This window comes from Gavia stellata, chromosome 1 (genome assembly GCF_030936135.1).
Source record: "Gavia stellata isolate bGavSte3 chromosome 1, bGavSte3.hap2, whole genome shotgun sequence".
Lineage (NCBI taxonomy): Eukaryota > Metazoa > Chordata > Aves > Gaviiformes > Gaviidae > Gavia > Gavia stellata.
This window is the reverse complement of record NC_082594.1, coordinates 79,389,368-79,409,889: the sequence shown is the minus strand read 5'-3', so window position 1 is coordinate 79,409,889 and position 20,522 is coordinate 79,389,368. Positions and strand designations below refer to the sequence as shown.

The window sequence follows — 20,522 nt, the reverse complement described above, 5'->3', positions numbered from 1 at the left end:
CAGGATGCAGCTGTGAGGTTGTGTGATAAAAGCTTGTCTGCACACCCATGAAAGAGCTCAGAGAGGCAATGGCAGGTGAGGGATCCCAAATCACACTCTGCCCGCCTGTTCCCAGGCTCACCACAGGAGCCATCAGCCCATCAGAGGCCAGTCTCCACAAGGCCAGGGGAGCACAGAGTCCCGAAGGCAGATGGGAGACGGTATTAAGGACTCAGAGGGAGGGACAGCCTGTCCTGACCATCCCAGGGCGGTCACAGGAGAGCCATCAAGGTGAATCATCCAGCCATAAGACCCATCAAGGTGAGTTAATGCTGGCTTCCCTTTTGGACGGAGGGGAGATGCTGCCTGGGGCATGGCACACAGTATGGGATGCAAGGGGAGAGCATTTTGGGATTGCTCAGTATTTGTTACAGGGAAATAGAGGGGTAAGGGGATAAAAAAGGCTGGATGTGTATAAATAGGTGACACGCTTGTCTGGCCATGCCCTGCTCCTGACCAGCACAGTCTGTCCTATCTTATTAAATTCCACTTCTAACTCTTTTCCTGTCTGAGGGGTATCTGTTCTCTGTGTGTGTGGGCATGTATGGGAGCCTGCCTACCAGCAACCAGAGTCATATCCTGGGACAGAGGCTGCCAGTGGCTGGAGCGAGCGAGGGTTTGGGTGCCGGTGGCTGGGCTGGGACCATGGGCCAGAGGGCCCATGTGCTGAGAGCCGGTGGCCGGAGGGACCGGAATGATTGAAAGCAAATGTCAGCCCCTGGCGTGGGACTGTGGGTGACTGGGGCCTGACTCGTGCGTCTGTGGTGCCAGCTCCCAGATCGAGTGTGTCTGTGCAGGTGAGTGTGTGAGAGCTAGAGAAGAACCAGCTGGACAAACCCATGGGTTCATGTGAGTGCTGAGTGTAACTGCGTTGATCTGTGTGGCCAGCCATGTATATATCTATGTATGTGTTGGTGTGTATATGCCTGCCGGCGATCCTTGCTCAGCCTCACTAGTGTTTGGGCCAGGGGGTATGGAGCTGACTGCCCTCTGTCAGGCTACTGGAGTAGGCAGCAGTAGCCCATTCCCTAGGATCATGTTTCTCTCCATAAAGGGAGACTAGACATCCAGTTCAGGTGTAGGTGTTACAGGTAGGTATCTTAGTCCTTCTGTTTCAGTCTCCTAATAAAACCCCTCCTTTCTAAGCATCTCTCAGAGCCTTTTGAGTTCTTCCACCCTAGTTTCCTAGTTTCTACTGTAGGATCTACAATAAACCTACAGCTGGTGAAGGGTCTGGAACACAAGTCTTATGAGGAGCAATTGAGAGAGCTGAGTTGTTCAGCTTGGAGAAGGCTCTGGGGAGACCTTATCACTCTCTACAACTACCTGAAAGGAGGTTGTAGCAAGGTGAGTGCTGGTCTGTTCTCCCAAGTTGCAAGTGATAGGACAAGAGGAAATGGCCTCAAGTTGTGCCAGGGGAGGTTTAGGCTGGATATTAGGCAAAACTTACTCACTGAAATGTTTGTCAGACATTGGAACAGGCTGCCCAGGGAGGTGGTTGAGTTCCCATCCCCGGAGGTATTTAAAAGATGTGTGGATGAGGTGCTTAGGGACATGGTTTAGCGGTGGACTTGGCAGTGTTAGGTTTATGATTGGACTTGATTTTAAAGGTCTTTTCCAACCTAAACAATTCCATGATTCTATGATTCTACACTATCTTCTCCCATATTTGTGGGACGTGGCTTGATGAGCATTGTGGTGTTTTGAGCTTTTTTTGGTTTTTTCTTTTGGTTGATGGTTGGACTTGATGATCTTACAGGTTTTTTCCAACCTTAGTGATTCTGTGATTCTGTGATTTTCTATTGCAGTTCTGTTGGGACAAGTCTTGCCCCATTTGTTCCCATCTGGGAACATCACCATACTGTCACAACTTTCCTCACCCCCTGACTCAGGAAATGGGATGTCTTCATGTTCTAGATATAAACTAAGAGAGCAAAAGATATCTAAACTAATATTGATTATATTATCGGCGAATAGTCTTAGTTTATAGTGGAAAAAATCTTTCAGTTGTTCAGATATCTGTTCATTTTGCATTGTATTGCAGCGATGCCTGGAGGTGGAGTGTATGAGAAAATATTTCCCTTTGGTCTGGCAGGCAGGGCTTCTTTTAGGTAAAAATTGCTCTAACATGCAGTAGGTACAAAAGATCAGCATCCAGTGTACTGGTAGTATTCTAGAAATCGTTCTTAATGCTTTGAAGGATTGAAAACTGAAGCAGAGGAATGCTTACAGATACTTAATACATTGTTTTAACTCTTTTGTAGAGTCATTTTGGTTGGAATGAACCTTGCAAAGTAACTAATCTAGCTTTCTGAGACGTAACTTAATTCAGACCACATTGCTCTGGGTTTGTCCAGTCAGGTCTTAAAAGCCTCCAAGGGTGAAGACCACTCAGCTTTTCTGGGCAATGTTTTTCAGTGCTTAATTCTTGCTATGTGTTGATTTTGGGGTTTTTTTTCAGTTTAGGACCATCATCTCATGTTCATATTATGCACCTTGGTAAAGAGACTGTCTCCATCTTTTAAGTAATGTCTTCAGAGATACTGGGCAGCTGCTTGCTGTTTGGCCCTCTTGAAGTCTTCTCTTCTCTGGGCTGAACAAGCCAAGCTCTCCTTCAGCATTTCCTCATAGGGCAAGTTACTACATCCCCAGCCATCTTGGTGGCCCTTTGCTGGACTTCCTGAAGTTTATCATCATCCTTCTGTTTTCTTCTTTCCTAATTTTAATGACCAATGAACTTTTCAAACATAATCCTTGCTTATTTGAGAATTATAATGCTAAAGAGTAACAGAATTTCATGGTCAAGCTTCTGCTCAACAGATACTATTAGCTTAAATTATGAGCCAAATAGCCTTCCACAATTATTTACATTTCCTTGGACTTGTCATTTTGTTCTGTGTTTAAAGATTTGAAGAGCATACAGAAACTTGACACTTCTTTTAGCTTTAACTTACGGCTAGGGAGTTGCACAGCACAAAATGCACAAGTAAACAAGGAGCTGTGGCCATGTTCTGTTTCCCCTTCCCCTCCCATCCATGTTGCCCAAATGAGGAGGGTGTTCTACATCATCTCCTGGGCAAGGCTGTCTTCCTTTCAGTATCATGAACACCTTCAATTTAAACTGTTTCTCATTTCTGTGTCCCTATTTGATTTGCCTGGTGTAAGTTACTGGTACCAAAGATTTTTTTCAATAGAATTAGTTGCTGTAAAAGTCTGTTCTAATTTCTAACTTTTTGCTTTTTGTATCCTTGCGTATCTAAGTTCATGAATACTTCTTTCTGTTACACTTAGAATTTCTTTCTCTGCCATACCTTCCTTCTTGCTTCAAGGAGAAGAAAAGGGACAGATTGTTTAAGAGAATCTGGATTTTCTGTCTACAGAGCAATAAATGTTCTGAAATGAACTGCAATTGTATGTGTTGTAAAATTACTTTTGTTTTGACAGGTTAATAAATCTCAATCAAAGGTCTGAATGACTGGAGATATTAAAAGCTTGTGTTGCCCGACAAAAACAAACCAACCAACCACTTTTTTGCATTTCTTTATAAATACAGCAAAGGGCTCAGTACCATTTCAGTTGTCTGTGTCTCTCATTTTATTTGTGAATACCTTTATTTATGGGTCTTCTACACAGTTTGCATTTTTCTGTGGAGAGCACAAATAAAAATCACCTTAATTGGCAAAAAGTTAAAAATGCTGTGATTCTTCAACAAGTACACATGTTCATGGTACAGACAATGAAGTGCCAAACCTTCTGTTGACTTCAGAAGCTTTTGCTAGTATCAATAAACTTGCGAATTTTAGAGAACTTAAATCTATGTTTTCAGATGTACACCTATGTTTATCTTGTGGATCCATCTATGTTGACTAGGATTTCTTTTGATAAAAGTCTTGGGAAGCAATATTGTAAAAATATTCAGAGCTTGGCTATTGATGTCATGATTAATTAAAAAGGAAGAAAAAAATTATTTGTTAGTTGTTTAGAAACTGATTTTTAGTAGAACGCAGAAGGACACTGGGAGGAATAAAAACAAAAATCTGTCTTAATTTTTACTGTGTGCCTTCTTTGGATTCAGCAATGGTTTCTGGGAAGGAAGGACTTGGAGGAAACAACAGGCAACTGGATACAAATATCAGTGGTACACTTTACTGTGTCTGATACATAAATTCAGTCATGTTGGAGGTACTTCAGTATATATCTGCAATGTCACATGGAAGTGTGGGATATGAATTACTACTTATTTTGCTAAATCAGTTAGGAAGTTTAGCAAGGACCTCACCCATCACATTTTCCAATTAGAAATCATTCAGGCAGGCAAAGTGTTATTTCATGTGCTTGAATTAGGCTGAACATTTAATGACAATGAAATATCAGATAATGTAGAATTTAAGACTGATAACTTCGGTTTACCAATGCCTTCCTTGTGTTTGATGCTGTGCTGGTGGTACTTTCATATTGAATTGAGGAACATTTTTAGTTCCTGGCAAATCCCCATCATCCTGGGGCTTTGGTTCAGTCCAGACAAAGTATCATGGAAGTCGCCTTTTTCTCCCCAACCCTTCCTGAGTTACCATTCTTGGTATTTTACTGCCTTTTATGTTACCTATATAAAGGCACGCAGTTTTATATCTGTATATATAGAGATATTTATCTGTACAGAGGTATATGCAGATGCTTATTTTAAACTATATACTACATATATGCATCTGTATATAACAAATGTGTTGAATCCAGGAGCCTGATAGAAGCAAGACTGCTTCAGCTCCATGGCCCCAAATCCAGCCAGCTGTGAGGGTGAGAAAATATTTCCAGTAGTCACATGAGCACACAGTATACGGTAGGCATGTATGCACATATATGTGCCAGCTCAGCACAATGGCACAGCAGAAACACTCAGCCCTTGCACAAGCAAAAGAGCACCAACGGCCTCATCCTGTTCCCCTCTCTGACTGATCGGAATGAAGGTCCGTTAGTGCAAAATACACACGTATGTGCATTGAGGATCCCTCCAGCAGCTGGATTTAGGCATTCAGCTAGCCTGGATCCCAATCTCCCCAGTTGTTGACACCTGGAGGCATGAGCCCCCAAGGTCACAGCCCCACTCTAGCCCTCAGTGCAGACCCTTCTCCCCTTCCCCTTTGTCTCACTCACACCCATGCAGTGGATGGCTTAGGCACAGCCCATTGGGTGGTCCTGGATCCCTGTGCTCCCCACCATCAGCTCCCACAAGGAGTCTCTCAGACAGCCCCAGATGCCATGGTCTCTGCAGCAGCTGGCCAGAGCTACCTATGCCTACCCTGTCGCTCCAAGAGCCAGAGCTGCCTGTGCTCTTGCCCGTAAAGACATGTCCGGCTCCCAGGCCACTTCACCTACTTGCCAGCTAGTCCAGCGTGCTCTTCATTAGCTCTCACCCGCTCACTTGCACACCCATACTCGCTACAGGTGCTGTCGACTCCTGGTCCCGCGGCAGGGCTGGCACTGAGACCTCCACACATGTGGTCATGCACAATAGTAAGCCCTTGCCCAGGAAAACCGTCAGAAATGGAGTTTAATTAGAGGAGACAGGGTAAGCTGAGCTGGCTGGCACAGACACGGCTGGGCACGTGGACTGACGGACCCTGCTCACACCCCACCAGCTCCTTCTGTCCTCCATTCCCACGGGGTGCCCCAACCCGTGGAGCCTCTCCCAGTGGCGTGTCTGGGTGGCTCTGTCCCGGGGACCCCCAGGGGCTCCTGTGGTACTGGGGAGGGGGACAGTCCGCTGCCCTGGGGGGCTGCTGGGTCTCCCCCTGCCCCTGGGCCTCCTGCCCTGTCAAGCATCACAGGGATGAGCTCGTGTGGTGGGCCTGGGAGGACCTGGGCAGGGGGGGATTCAGGCTTTTCCACCTGCCCTCTTGTTGCTCCTGCTGTGCTTCTTCCTGTGTGCAAAGACGAGCACTTCTATCGCATCAACTAACGTGTGTGTGTAGGGGTGTATGTATATATATATACTTCTAGATATGAAAATGTACAGATCCCTCTTTGTAGAAACATACTTGGCAATTTTAACTGCTAATGCTCCATAGATGCTCTTTGGACTTATGTGATGTTTCATAACCACAGAATATTTGGAAGGAAAGATTCTTATTAATTAAAAACTGTCTACCTGAGCTGTGCTCCTTTTCTCCAAGGAGGGTAGTTAGGAAGGCATCCAAAGCAGGGAGAAAAACTTTTTTGGTTGATAGGGAAGTAGGAGAATACATGGGAGTGAAGAACCTCGGCTGGCAGCCTGCACCACTGCACTCCTGAGCTCAAGAACATCTGATTGAGGAAACCATTTAGTGTCATGAGCAACATCTTTGCTCTCCATCTAGATGCAAGATGCTGGTAATCTGAAGAAGCTCAAAATGACAATTGTCACTTGATTTTGTAATATTTTTCTTCCTGTTTCTTCTGGGAACAAAGTTAAAACTTGACCTGGTTGAGATTATAATAACAGTAGTTCTAGATAGAGTAGTTGTTTCTTTCTGGTTTTAACCCATTATCTCTTGATGTTCCATAGAACTACTTGTTAAATTACTACTTTACTTCTCAATGAGGAAACTGTTCTCTATGGCTTTGAACATATTGAAGTGTTTTATCTGCAGATGCAGGGTCGATGGAGAAAATAGAAGTTTAGTGTCTTTTCTCACATTGCTTTCCTTGCTAAGACTAGAACTTAGAAACTTTGAAGAATACGAAACAGATGTGTTTAGCTACACCTTCAAGACCTGCAAACCCAGAACATATATCCCCAAGACAATCTTTATGTATGGATGAGAAATTTCAGTCCTCACTCTTTACACATATTTGCCATCCAATTTATAAATTTTCTCATTTCAATAATGAATCTTACCTGTATCTCACTAGAAGTAGTTGAAATCAATTAGTGAAGTTTTAAAATCTAATAGAGAGAAAACACTACAGCTTCTAATCAGAAAAAAATGGGGGAAAAAATTACTTGAGATAGTTCCTGTATACTGAATCATGGTGTTTGAGATTCTCTTTTGCTTCTTCACCTGACAGCCTGTCCTCCTTTTTTTTTGTAGTCACAGCATATTTTACCTGGTAGCCAGAACATATCTTTCAATGGATTGTGTGGCAGTGATACTTTGTCACCTTGACATACCTGCAGCAGTCTGGTTTCCCCAGGGAATCCTTATATACTGTCTGGGAGCTGAAGCTTCCAAGTTATCAGCAAAATACTGCTTGTAGCACTCAGCTGCCTGTCAATTTATCCAGATTCTTGGCAATACCCATGGCAGCGTCTATTTCTGAACTGATCGTGTTCACTGTATTAGAGGTGGTTTCTTTCAGGCCATGTGTTGTGGTAGTTAGAGCAATGTAAAATCACTGTTTGTGGTATGCCATGGTAGTCTTGCTAATATATAAATGCACATAATTTGATTTTTAAAAGAAGAAAAGAGGGGTGGCCTGTGCTTAGGCAGAGATGACTTAGTTTTTTTCCCAAAACAAGTATGTGTTATAAGCATGTTAAATCTCATTCAGGTGATTGTTTGTAAGTTGATTGCAAGAATTTGTAGAGAAGGCAATTTGCCTTTTCCTTAACTGTGAAGAAATGTGTTTGTATCAGTATTGGAGTGGTTTATATGGAGTGGTTTATATTCTTATCGTAGGTTCTTTAATGGTCACTTAGCAATATGTTTTGTCTGTATTTTTTGCACATTCATGATTCAACCCTTTAAATTTAGAAGTTGCGTTACAGTGCCATCTGTCTCTGCACCAGTGAGTGTGGCTGCACACTTTTGAACAGGAAAGAAAAGCAAATTGATTTCATACTCTCAGAAAAAAAGATAATTATGATGGCCGGTGGACACCAAGTTGACCATGAGCCAGCGATGTGCCATTGCGGCAAAGGCGGCTGATGATGAGGAGTGTTGCCAGCAGGTTGAGGGAGGTGATCCTGCCACTCTACTCAGCACTGGTGAGGCCATACCTGGAGTACTGTGACCAGTTGTGGTCTAGTACAAGAGACATATGGAGCTACTGGAGGGAGTCCAGCAAAGGGCCACAGAGATGGTTAAAGGACTGGAGGATCTCTTGTATGAGGAAAGGCTGAGCAAGCTGGGACTGTTTGGCTTGGAGAAGAGAAGGCTCAGTGCGGATCTTACTAATGTATATAAATTCCTGAAGGGAGGGTACAAAGAGGACAGGGCCAGGCTCATTTCAGTGGTGTCCAGTGACAGGACCAGAGGCAGTGGGCACAAACAAACACAGGAGGCTCTGTCTGAGCGCAAGGAAACACTTTTTTACTGTGAGGGTGACCAAACACTGGCAGAGGTTGCCCAGAGAGGTGGTGGAGTCTCCCATGTTGGAGATGTTCAAAAGCCAGCTGGACATGGTCCTGAGCAACTGGCTGTAGGTGTCCCTACTTGAGCAGAGGGGTTGGGCCAGATGAGCTCCAGAGGTCCCTTCCAACCTCAGTCATCCTGGGATCCTGTGATTCTGAGAGTCCATATGAGATTTATGTAGCATTTGCTTATTTTCTGTGTGTGTATTTATATTATGTGTGGGCATCTGTAATCCATAACATAGTAGCACAATAACATGGCAGCAAACTTTGGAGTAACAGTTCCAACAGTCACAGAGAAGTGGACACATTTAGTTTAAATGGGAAATCAACCCTCATCCCTTTTCCAAAGACTCACTCAAACTGTTGAAAGTCAGCAAATGCAGGATATTTCAGATCAGTGGATTTGTTAGGTAAGTGGTGATTCTTACTTTTCATATAAAATCATTATTGTGTTGTATAAGCAAGTAGTTTCCACTTGAGCATGTGGCCTGTTGCAATGTTTTGAGGACTTTGCCCATGAGACGTCAATTTACAGGCAGATAGGTGGTAGTTTTCCTTTTAAATTAGTCTGCCATCTGTCAGCTTTATACCCTGTTGACATCTGGACACTATTTCTGATTGAAATATACAGATGAGAGGTTTTTTAAATAAAAATTATATTAAGTAAAAGCTCATGAGAACCCAGATAATGATAAAACTGTTTCTTTGAAGAACTGAGTACCCGAAAGAAGTTACTTATGGCAGAAGTTGTATGACAAGCATAGTTAGTAGTTGCTGATACCATGGCTGGTATTCCCAAACTAACGTTAATGTTAAGTCAGTGTCATGGCTGTGTTAGTTACTAATCCAATATATATTAAACTGAGGCCCCAGAGAAAGAGACTATCTGTATAGAGACCATATATACACCATATATTTATACACATGCATACGTACACGAAGTTAAATAAGCATGTTTTTCTATTTTTGTTCATTGTTTACTCTGAAACATTCACGTACATCTTATGCCCCTTATCCCTTTCACTGAAAATGACCTTTTATTCTGCCTGTAAGAATGTTTGTGTCAAAATAAGAACTGATAGCCTTTGATTGAGGCAACTAGGAGCATTCTCTTATCTGGTAGAGCTGGTCTAATAGAGAAAAAGGCACAGCTTGATAACTGTGGGTCATCAATGCATTAAAAAAAAAAAAAAGTGTTTCCATGCAGTATTTTAAATAGCTAGATAATATTATTAGGGAAATTTGGACAGAACTGTTTTGAAATATATTGCAACAGCAGATTAAGACTTAAATAACTTTCTACATGTGAATTCATTTTAAAAGCGTATTAATTTTCATATTTATAGAAATATTTGAATTTGGAGTTTACAGTATAAAGAATTTTTTTTAGAGGAGTAGTCTGTTTTAATGATTTATTCACATAAAACTGCTTGATATTCACTGGCTTTCCATCTTACAGTTTTCATAGCTTGAAATACCCAGATAATATAAACAAAGCAAGCTGGTAAAAACAACCTAGAGATTAATGTGAAAGAGATTACTTCTCTACTGAACTCTTAAAAAATAATTTTTGACATTTTAACTTTCCTCTTATTCTTAATACATTTTTTTTACCAATAATAATTGTATCGATCAGGTAGATCTTGCTGTGCACTTAAAGTTAATCCCTCATTCAGGGTTAGGAGAGTGCTCTCCATTTAATTAATTATTTCTCATAATAAATAGTTCAAAGGGGGTATATTGTGCATAGTATTTGTAGAAATATGGTGTTTATTATTAATTCTCTTACTTTTGGTGGTAGATTTCATGTTCTTTAGAAATACTGTATTTAGCACACAGAAATACTTTCTCAGGTAGAGAAAATGTTGTAAGAAATTTTGAGTTCTGAGCTCTGTTTGCCTGCACAGTCAAAACAGCTTTGCCAACTAAGAGGCTGAGAAATCACCTTTTGAAATCATGAGGACAGTTACTTAAATAGATCTGGTTATTGATGTAATGAGGCATTTCATTTCAGATGTGATATTTTTAGATTGCTATGGCAAAATAAATTTTGGAATTGCAGAGTTCGTAACCGTAATCCCATGCCCACAATTGGGCTTGTGATGAAAGAGCGGTTTCTGCAAAACTTTGCACAGCCATTTTGTGGTTTTACACATACAGTCTGCTTTAGGCAGATGCAAGGCATGCTAGGAATAAGACTGTAGTTTGAAGGGAGGAACCCCTCTATGATTTAAACACTGCCCAAAAAGGAAGATTTATATTCCTCCTTCAGTCTTCCTCTTCACTCCCAGCTGTCATGTGGTTGTTCTCCAGTTTATGAGCCTAATAGAAGAATAGTTTGCTATTAGGGTACAGAGTTGTTTCACAAAAGGGCACACAAACACAACACCCATCACTACTAGACAGATGGTAGCTTATACCGGTTAACAGGAGATTAAAGAAAGAGAAGAAAGAAACAACCTTTCATTGGCAGCAAACCATTAGTTTGGCTCAGTTAGTTTTGAAATTACCTCCTAGGAACAGGTTAGAAGCCTGAGTAGGAGAAAATTGTCTAATTTGGTCACTTTTGCTTTTGTCTTAAACATGTACATGGAATTTAATCTAATGGCTTGTGATGGAAATATTGAAGCATATATTATCCTTTCATAGATGTAACAGACTAATTTTATAACAATTGCTGTTAATAATATTGCTATTTTACAAGTTCATATTTTAGTGGAAATAGTACTTTGAATATCAATGATTCAAAAGAAAACATTGAAGTAGTTCTGTTTTAGCAAACATCCCCTGAAATGACACAGAGACAAACCTTTGTACTATTGTGTTTCAAAATCTGAAGCTTTACAGGTTTGTATCTCTCTATGGTGTTAATTTATCTCCTTTTTAAAAATAGTTTGTTTATTTCAGATTCTAATGGTTCTTCCTAGTGCTGATTATCTTAAGTTTATTCCTCTTCTTTGGCTCTTCCATTTCTTTAACCCTCTTATGAGGTGTGATTCTCTCCAAGATATTACATTTTTTAAAGATTTTAGTTGTTGTTCTTGGTTTTGGTTTGTACTGGAGTAAAACCAGCTTTTAATTTCCTGCTTTCATTCTCTTGGTTTTTGTGAAGCTGGTACTATCAAGTTATTCTTCCAAGCAATGTCATAAATAATGGTTCATTTCTTTTTCTTTTAAAAGTTACAAAAGCCAATTTCCAACAGAAGGTCTTTCAGATTCAGTTCTGGTGTTTACCCAAATTCAACAAATTGGGACTTTTTTTTTTCCAACTTAATTTTGTACTTTGTTGTCCACCTTCCCCTTAGAAAATCTATATTGAGAACAGAGAATTGCCATTCTTAATATAAGTATTTGTTTCCTGTAGTTGAAATATGTAGAAACTTATAATTCAAATTTTGTTAGTGTTTTGTTTGTTTTACTTGAAGGTGCTAGTTTGTGGCTTCGTGCTTGGAGTTTTATGCTATTAATCTTAAAAGTTCTGAAAAAGATAACTTCCAGCTGTTTGAAATTTGAAGGAAAACCACTTTTCTTCCTGGTCATGAAAAGTTAAAGTGTAACACAGCTACACCTCACCAAGTTACTTGAAACGGGTGACACTGTGTCATGTACAGTTCGATGAGGAGCTTGTACTGAATAGAAAATAAAGACCTTTTCCATGACTTTTTTCATTCCCAGCGACAACCCATTTAAAGGTGAATGCTTTTTCTCACCCTTTCTTTCTTTACTGAAGAAATTAGGAAATTAATTTATGTCTGAAGTGTATGTGGGTCGTTATGAACTCTTCTGTCAAAGATTATACATAATTAAGATGATGTTTAGATCAGATTAAGGTACATTTCAGTACACAGGTTGATCTTTCTGTGTGGGAAAATAACACTGGTCAAGGAGACATTATTGAGCAAAAAGAAACTATTGCCAGAAAATTATGCCGCTTGAAGAAATTGGATTGCTCCATGAGAATCAGCTGCCTTCTGCAGCATCTGCAAGTGGTGGTGTCCAGTTACACAAAACAAGCAGGGTACCTGCCATCCTCAGCCTGCTGTGCTGCACCTGTGACTTTGTAGACATCCCCTGTGGCAAAAAGGTCATTGCATTTATTCAGGAAATACTTTTGATACCTACTTCCAGTTTCAGTCTGAGACTTAGAATTTGGATTCATTAAAACAGCTCCTCCTTTGGATGTACCTTGTTCGTATCTCTGATGTGTTTGCTCATGAGATGGGGCCAGCCTCTTCTCTAAGATTCAGAGTGATAGTGCAGTAGGCAACAAGCACAAGCTGGAACAAAAGAAACTCCTGCCAGATGCTCAGAAAACCATTTTCACCATAGGGGTGGTGAAATATGGGAACAATTTGCCCAGGAGGTATGTGGAATCTGCGTCCTTGAAGATATGCAAAGCTGACCTGGTCAAAGCCCAGAGCAGCCTGCTCTGTCTGGACTTGTGTTGAGTAGGGGTGTTTCTAGGGATCCCTTCCAGTACAAGTGATCCTAGGGTTCTGAGCTCTGCATTGAGCTCAGTTACTTGAATGTGCTTTGTATTACATGTCAAGGAAGTCAGTGGTTTTAGTAAAGGTATTCTGTGTGGAAGGGAAGGCAGAACAGATTAACTATTTCATTGCACAGAATTTCTTTTTAGGCCACTTTAGAGATAGTGGCATAAAAAACCAGCATGTTAGGCAGTATGAGTAGCCTCAGAAGAGATCATCTTGAGTATTTGCCTTGTGTCCTCCATAAAAGAACAATACTCTTCTATGGCTAATCCAAGCCGCAGCTGATTGAGTTAGATGATTGCTGCTGCTGGGATAATTGGACACTGTTTCAGACACGCCTGGGAATTTCTTGAGGCCTGTAACACAAGTTGCCATACAAAGTTCCCAGTGTGCTGTCCTCTAAACACACAGTCCTCTGTGAAAAGAGTGCTCCAGCCATCCAGAATGATCACAGTAACCCCATGTGTAAATGTGACCTTCTCCCTGCCTCACAGAGCCACTGTGTCTGGGTCTGACTGTCACTCACAGAAGCACTTTCTTTCGAGTCTTGAAAACAAGCAAGAAATTTGCAATTTCTCTTCCTTCTTCCCCATCCAAACCATTTTACTCCTTCTGGCCCACCTTAAGAAAACATCCTATGAACTGGTTTGTGAGAGAGTAATGTAAAGTGGCATTTATGCAAGAGCTGGAAATGCAGAGTGATCTAATTATGTGCAGATGTAATAATACACTTCCTTTTTTTTCATTTTTTAAATTATGCTAATGATTTTTGGTTTTATCTTGTAAGTCTTCTGGTAAATAATTTGATTCTTGTACTGGTCTGCAACATACTCCTAGTAGCAAGTTAATAAAAATCTGAATTAAAAAGCATATGTGTATATAATTTCCAAACAGTTCTTAATATGAATCATTGAATCATAAAGAATGGTGGCTGGTAGTTAGTATTCTGGATACTCTGATGCTTAATTCATTTGTTTATAAATTTCCAGCTTGTTTGTTCATTTGTTATATAGCATTTAAAAACATCTTGGCTTACGCCTCATTTTCCTTAACGGAACTAAGTCGTGGGGCTGTAAGCTGCATGACTTTCTTAAACAGCATATTTAATATGATTCTGTTATCCCTGGCTAGTCAAACTGGCATATGTCCTTAAAATAAAATGAAGTGTAATTCATTATTCCTGCTGAGACTTTTCCCAACTATTTCTAGAAAGTGTAACTCAAAAGATTAGGAGAGAAACATTAATCAAGTTATTTCATTATTGTTTTTTGTTAATTCTTCAGAAAGTTAACACAGTGGGAGGCCAAAATTGCAAATACTATAGCTGTTTAAAATGCAATTTAAGTAACTCTGGTAGTAAATGGGTCACCCAGCAATACATTTTCTCCTTATTCCTAGATACTTTGTATATCAAAGCGTAGAAAAAAAGAAAACACATTACCTAAAAAACAGCCTAGCATCTGTGTTATGACGTGTTAGTAAAGTTGTTGGTATTTCCTTTCTCTTTTTGTGAATTTCCACCACCTCCCATAAATGATAAACAGCATCTTTTCAGCATCTCAAAATTTTGTAAGGAATATAGATGGGTCTGTGTTGTATTCTGAATTATATTGTGGTTCTTGAAAATTCCTGTGTCACTCACGCTAGTAACACAATTGGTCAGTAGTGGAATTATTTTGAAAATCTGAAAAAATTGAGTCAGCAAGGAAAAAGAGATAAAAGTTGTTGAACAAAACAAAAACCACGATTGCAATAGTACTATCTTTCAGACTGATAATTTATTTCTTAGATACTACTTAGTTTTGAATTACAACCACAGAGTATGCACTAGTTTTTCACAATGAGGAAAGTAAAAATACTTTTGGAAGTGAAGAGTCAACAAGTCACCTGTAGAAATTAAAGACCTGACCACCTCTGGTTTGTAGAGATGAACAATGTCATTCTGAAATCAACGTGAGCTGGTTGTACTTGGTGGATTTCTTCCTGCAGCCTGTTTTGGGGCTCGCTTTGATGCTCATTGAAATCAATGGGGATTTTTTTAGCAATATGATGGAATTTGAATGAGGCCTTAAATGTTTATAGAAGACTGTGTTGTGTATGTAAATGTAAATTAATGTATAAGGTTACCAAATGTTTCCAGAGTGCAAATTTTACAAATAATGTATCATGCTTTTGACCAGTTGATTTGATCATGAAGGAGAAAAATCAATGATAAATAAAGAAGTTACGGAAGTATAATATGCAATCCATAAGAAGCCCCAAACATAATACGTCACATTCTGATACCAAATGTTTCTGTGCCATTTGAGGACAGAAGATAGAATAATATTGTGCTGTCTCTTCTCACCAAGCTCAGAAAGAGACTGCTCCTGTTCAGAAGTTGGAGAATGAACAGAGGGATAACCTCTCAGAGGTCTTACCAGCCCTTTTTGAAACTGTGATTTGAAACCTCAAAATTCCACTGTTCTCCCTTTTTGCTTTCATTCAGCAGGAGAGAAGAATAAAATTAATTATTAGTCGTTATTTTTTAACCACTTTTGTCACCAGAATGCCTTTTGGGATTTTTTTTTTTGTCAGAGTAAATACATGCAGTGGTTTTGAAATGGGGTTTTATGCATGGTAGAAGAGCCATTCTGTCAGTAGTTCCTCAGAAGGCAGGGTAGTTTTAACTTAGTACTGTGTAAGACTCAAAAGGACTGAAGTTTTTTTAAGTATATTTTGCCCAGTGAAAGACTTAACCATGTTGGCTTCAGTTTGAACAGACCACAAAGTAAATGTTACAGTGATAACAGAAAAAAAATGAAAACTGAAGTTTAATGTTTTCTCATTAATTCCATAGTAGTGGTTTCCCATGGAGCATATGGGGAATACAATGAAAAATAATAATATATTAAAAGAAAATGTTTTGGGAAGAAAAGGAATGAGTTAACAAATACTCAGTTCCTTTTCTTCTCACTCTTTTTATCAAAGGAAATTAAATACTCGATACTCTTACCAGTAAGACTCTGGTTCAAAGACAAAGTGCTAAAATGTGTGGTTTAGTCCCCATGTCTGTAGATGTTTTCACCAAGATTAAGGCCCTAAGCAGACCAGATCGGAAGCAGCAAATGGAAGATTTTTCTGATACAGTATGAAAGAATTTGAGGCTGTATTTACCCATTTTCAAAATGGTGAAAATTTTCTTTTCATTCTTTCTTTATAGAACAATAGATGGTAATTTGCAGACAAGTTCCATGTGTATAAATTACACCATATTTAGTCTCATCCTTCATTCTGTTTTAGAGTTGATACAGTAGCATCATATGTGGTCAACGATATTTTTTCAATAAGCACTCCCCATGCATATGTATTATCTTCACAGGTTTTTCAAAATCTTAATTTCAAAACTGATTTTAATCTTTTATCCTTCTAGACTCCTTGGTTATCACTAACAGCAATAACACTTATGGATATCCCTGTTAGTTATGTAAATATTCCATCCATCCATTTACAGTATATAGGTTGGAGAGGGCCTGCGGTACATACCAAGGGCCTAACTAACAGTCTTTTCTTATATTCTTAAATTTCGTATAGGCAATGAGGTGCTGCAGTGATTTTATTATTTCTTGCTTAGGTTAAGTGATGATTTTTCCTTTTTCTAGATTCACAGAGTGAAATACAAATTAGTATGCTTTACTACTTTTTTAAGCATCTAGTTCATTCCAAAGTGAAAACTGTCCTATATTAGTGTGAGCTTTTGAGAGCTCTCATAGCAGCAGTATTGATCAGTGACACAAGTTTTAGAAGTAATTCAGAGAAGCAGCCAGAATCTCAGCTGAAGTCTGTATAAATCTCATCTGTCTCTCAGTTGGAGTGATGCTGATGTTGCAATACTTAAGCAAAATGGGGAAGAACTTGGCTGCTTTCATATCTCTAAATTTAGTATGTGAGTGGACCAGGACAGTGAACAGTTTATAACATCTCTGTGCAGCAAAGTTAATAAATCCATTTTGTATGTGAACCTCTGTAAACTTTTTGTCATCCATTAAAAATGTTGCTGTGCTGTTGACATTAAGTGTCAGTAGCAAGAAAGACTGGAGGAAGACCTAGTACACTTATTTCCTGTAACATTAAAGCTACTGTAATTATGGGTCATTTGACTGGCTTCTTTGGTAATTAAGAGTTTTAATTGCTTCTATTTCCAGGGAATTAGTTAAGCTTTTCATTATGTATATTGCCTTCCATAATCATCAGCTCCTATTGTACAATAAGCTTAGTGACATCATGGAAGTCAATTAGATCTTTCAAGGCAGAGCAGTGAAGTACATTTCTTTGTATGGGCTGGATTAGAAAAGGTTTCTGAAAGGTCTTGATAAGGCTGTTCTGTGCAACATTTAAGCTTACTCTTCAAAAGGCAAAGCCTGTCAGGGTTTCATTTACTGTTTCAGAGTCTTCGGAGTGCTTAAGGTCACAAACTAAGGTATTGTTAAGAACAAAACGTGTAGGCAGAACTGTGCTTCTGTTCTAATAGCAATTGTTCCAAGCTTTGCAGGATCAACTGGTTACATATTTGTAGTTAGTAATAGTGATAATGATCAACATTTGAAAATACCACATTGTTCAAACTGGAATTCAGTGACTGTATAAAGGAAATGAGCACAAAAGAGATTAGTGTGATTCTGCTGGCTCACTAAAAATCATTAAAAAGTTTTGCTTTATTACATACAAGGTAGAAAGCACCTTACTTTCTCTTGGCAGACTCCAAGTAGTTGCTGACATGTTGACGATTAAGAATCAATATTTTGAAAACAAAGCAGAAAATGTTCATTCCCGCTTCCACAGTCTCTGATACAGATGGTTATGTATAGTGCAGACATTTAATATGTCTTGTAAAAATGTTTTCTTTGAACATAATAAAGTGTTTGCAGGTTGCAACTTCGTTATCTTAGAGCACAGCCAGAACAGACAAACGTTGTGCATCCCTAATCTTCCATGGTGAAATAGTTTTGTGTTAGACAGCCTAAAAGATTCAGTATGCTGTTGTATGTTCTTCCAGTGTTTCATATCTGGATTCAGTCAAAAGTTAAATCAAGTTTAGCAAATCATTACTCTTACCCATTCAGTATTAGTTGCCACAGCCTATTGTGTTGTGAAGAAAAGGGTAAGAAAATCCATCCTGGGTATGTAGGAAGGGATTCGGTAGATCAGTAATGACTGTAGAGAAGGGCTTAATGCATGAACGAGAGATTTCTGATAAGGCAGAGTTGCACTGTCTGAAGAGTGTGGGGAAAATTGCACTAACCATCCCAACATCTGTGTTGAATTACTGAAATTACTTGTGGCAGTAATTTTGCTATTATTAGTAGTAGCAGTGCTAATAATATTGATAATAAATGCAGTCGGAATTGTAGAAGTGTTAGAAACCACTTGTCAGTGTAGGTCAGAATTTTTCGGATGGTTGGATGCCCAAGGTTGCTTTGGATTGTCCATAACCAAAGATTCAAACTCAAGGTAATGGGTAATGTCAGGAAGACATGCTTCATTATATACATTCTGGAATGAACTTCAGAAGCATTATCTTTTATTATATAAAAGTTCAGACTAGATGATTTGTTATATATTTATTTATGTTATATGTTTATTATTCAATATTCTGATGTTAAATTACAAAATTCACATAAACAATGTATTGATTATTTTTAACAACTTTGCTTCCAAACTGCGATCTTGAATGATTGTGACTATTGTAAGACATGGATCTTTTACCTGACTAAGCTGTCTCTTCTCTAAAAGTAAGCTTCCAATATAGTTGCTGATTTTCTTTCTCACCATTGCTTTGTAAGAATTAAGCAAATAGAGCATGAATTTGACAGCACTCTACTGGCAAGTGTCTTCTGTCTTACTCTCCACTCATCCAAAGTCCTAATATTGACTTAGGTAGTGTAGTCTTCCCCCTCTCGTGTGTGTAGGAAATGCCACACCTGTTAGTGGAATCACTGCTTTTGCCATTTTGCAGGTTGCAAAGTTGGTCTTGAAGAGTTAAATTGCCTGCTTATAAAGGTATTTAAGCACTTGCTTAACTTTACTTTAAGCTCGTGCTTAAACCCATCCCTATAAAACAAATCACTTAGGAACATCTGGATAACCAGTTGCTAGGATTTAAGTATGTGTTTTGATGGTTTTTTTGAAGTGAAATAAATTCCAGGTTAATTACCATACAGATGTTCAAATTGAGAGGTTTGCTCTTGTTCTAATTAGTGGTGTCTAAGCCAGAAATTGAATTTAGCTTTCCTACTAAGTTTTATTTGGGGTCATTCTCAATTTTAAAACAAAAGATTAAAAGTTCTTAGTAACATTATTCTTTAATTTTTTCCCCTCATCTCCTTGTTTCTTAGTGTCTTGTGTTTGAAGATTCACCACTTGGAGTCAAAGGAGCCCTGGCAGCAGGGATGCAAGTGGTTATGATTCCAGATGAAAAATTAAATCCAGATCTTAAAAAGGAGGCAACACTACTGCTGAACTCCATGGAGGATTTCAAACCAGAACTGTTTGGTTTACCAGCATATGATTAATGCCTAATGTCTATGAACATGCACTTGACTGGAGATCAGGAAAGTGGAATGAAATTTTGTCATGGTTTTATCATTGTTTTGCATCTTTTCCTCTCTTCCTTAAAACTAGAGCACAAAAATCCTGTTAACACCAAGTCTTCCACACAGTATCTTTGAAAGTTGGCTGGAATGTTTATGATTTGTCCTCATGATAAATGCTAAATTAAAGCAGAGTTTTGTCTTGTGAAGTGAATCCAGCCTTGTTCCCTGCACATTATAATGTTTTCTGGGAATATCACAAAACTGTTTAGACAATTTATTGTAACTGCATTGGAAGCTTCTTGTTCTGTTTCCAATTGAATGACTTACTGTTTAGATCTTAACCAGAAATCTGTTCTGGATTGGCTTTTATCCATTACATTGGTTTTGATACAGTTATCGCTGTCAACATGTTTATCCATTTCCTCATCCTGTACTTGCCCATCTATTCCCCTTTGTATCCTGTTGTCATTTTTTTTGCAGTCATTTGCAGTGTTTTTGTTGTGCTTTCTGTGTTTTCTTATTTTGTTTTCTTCTTGGGGGTTGAATGAGATGACTTCCACAAGTCCCTTACAACCTCCATTATTCTGTAATTCTGTCATTATCTTTTTTGGCATGGTGATTGCCTGCTAGGAGCTGTATAAGGTTGTGTGATCCTACAGTTTAACCAAAATGCTTTGCATCTTCCTTCTTTCATTTCCTTATATTCGTCTCATTTTCCATGTTTCCATGTAGCATTCCCTTTCATTCTTGTGAAATGACTCTATCCTGTCTCCCTGCTTCAATTCTGGTAAAGTTATGGCCTTAACGCCTTTGTATCCAAATAGATTTCTTTAAGCCATCCTTACTTTTCCATTCTTACCTCTTTCTTGAGCCCTTTTTTTTTCTGTGTTCCCTACAGAGAGTTTTGCTATCTATTTTTAAAATACAGAAACTGTAGTTTCGGTTTATTTACATACTTAAAATCTATTTTCCTGGCTACCATAATTTCCACAAAATGTTTACTTTGTCATCTGTCCCTCTTACTTCTGTCTGTTTCTGGCATCTCCTCAGGACAAGGGTAAGGGTCTCTTTAGAAAATGCTAGACATGT

General features: G+C 39.0%; 1 protein-coding gene across 1 annotated transcript in view; it reads left to right on the top strand.

Annotated features, from left to right (window-relative positions):
• The window catches only part of PUDP (pseudouridine 5'-phosphatase), a 79,548-nt gene extending 59,826 nt beyond the window's left edge, over positions 1 to 19,722 (top strand). The window contains exon 4 of the mRNA XM_059830754.1: positions 19,236 to 19,722. Within this exon, the coding sequence (XP_059686737.1) occupies positions 19,236 to 19,412 (177 nt within the window). The 3' untranslated portion in view covers positions 19,413 to 19,722. The remainder of the gene's footprint in view (positions 1 to 19,235) is intronic.
• Positions 19,723 to 20,522: the final 800 nt, after the last annotated feature.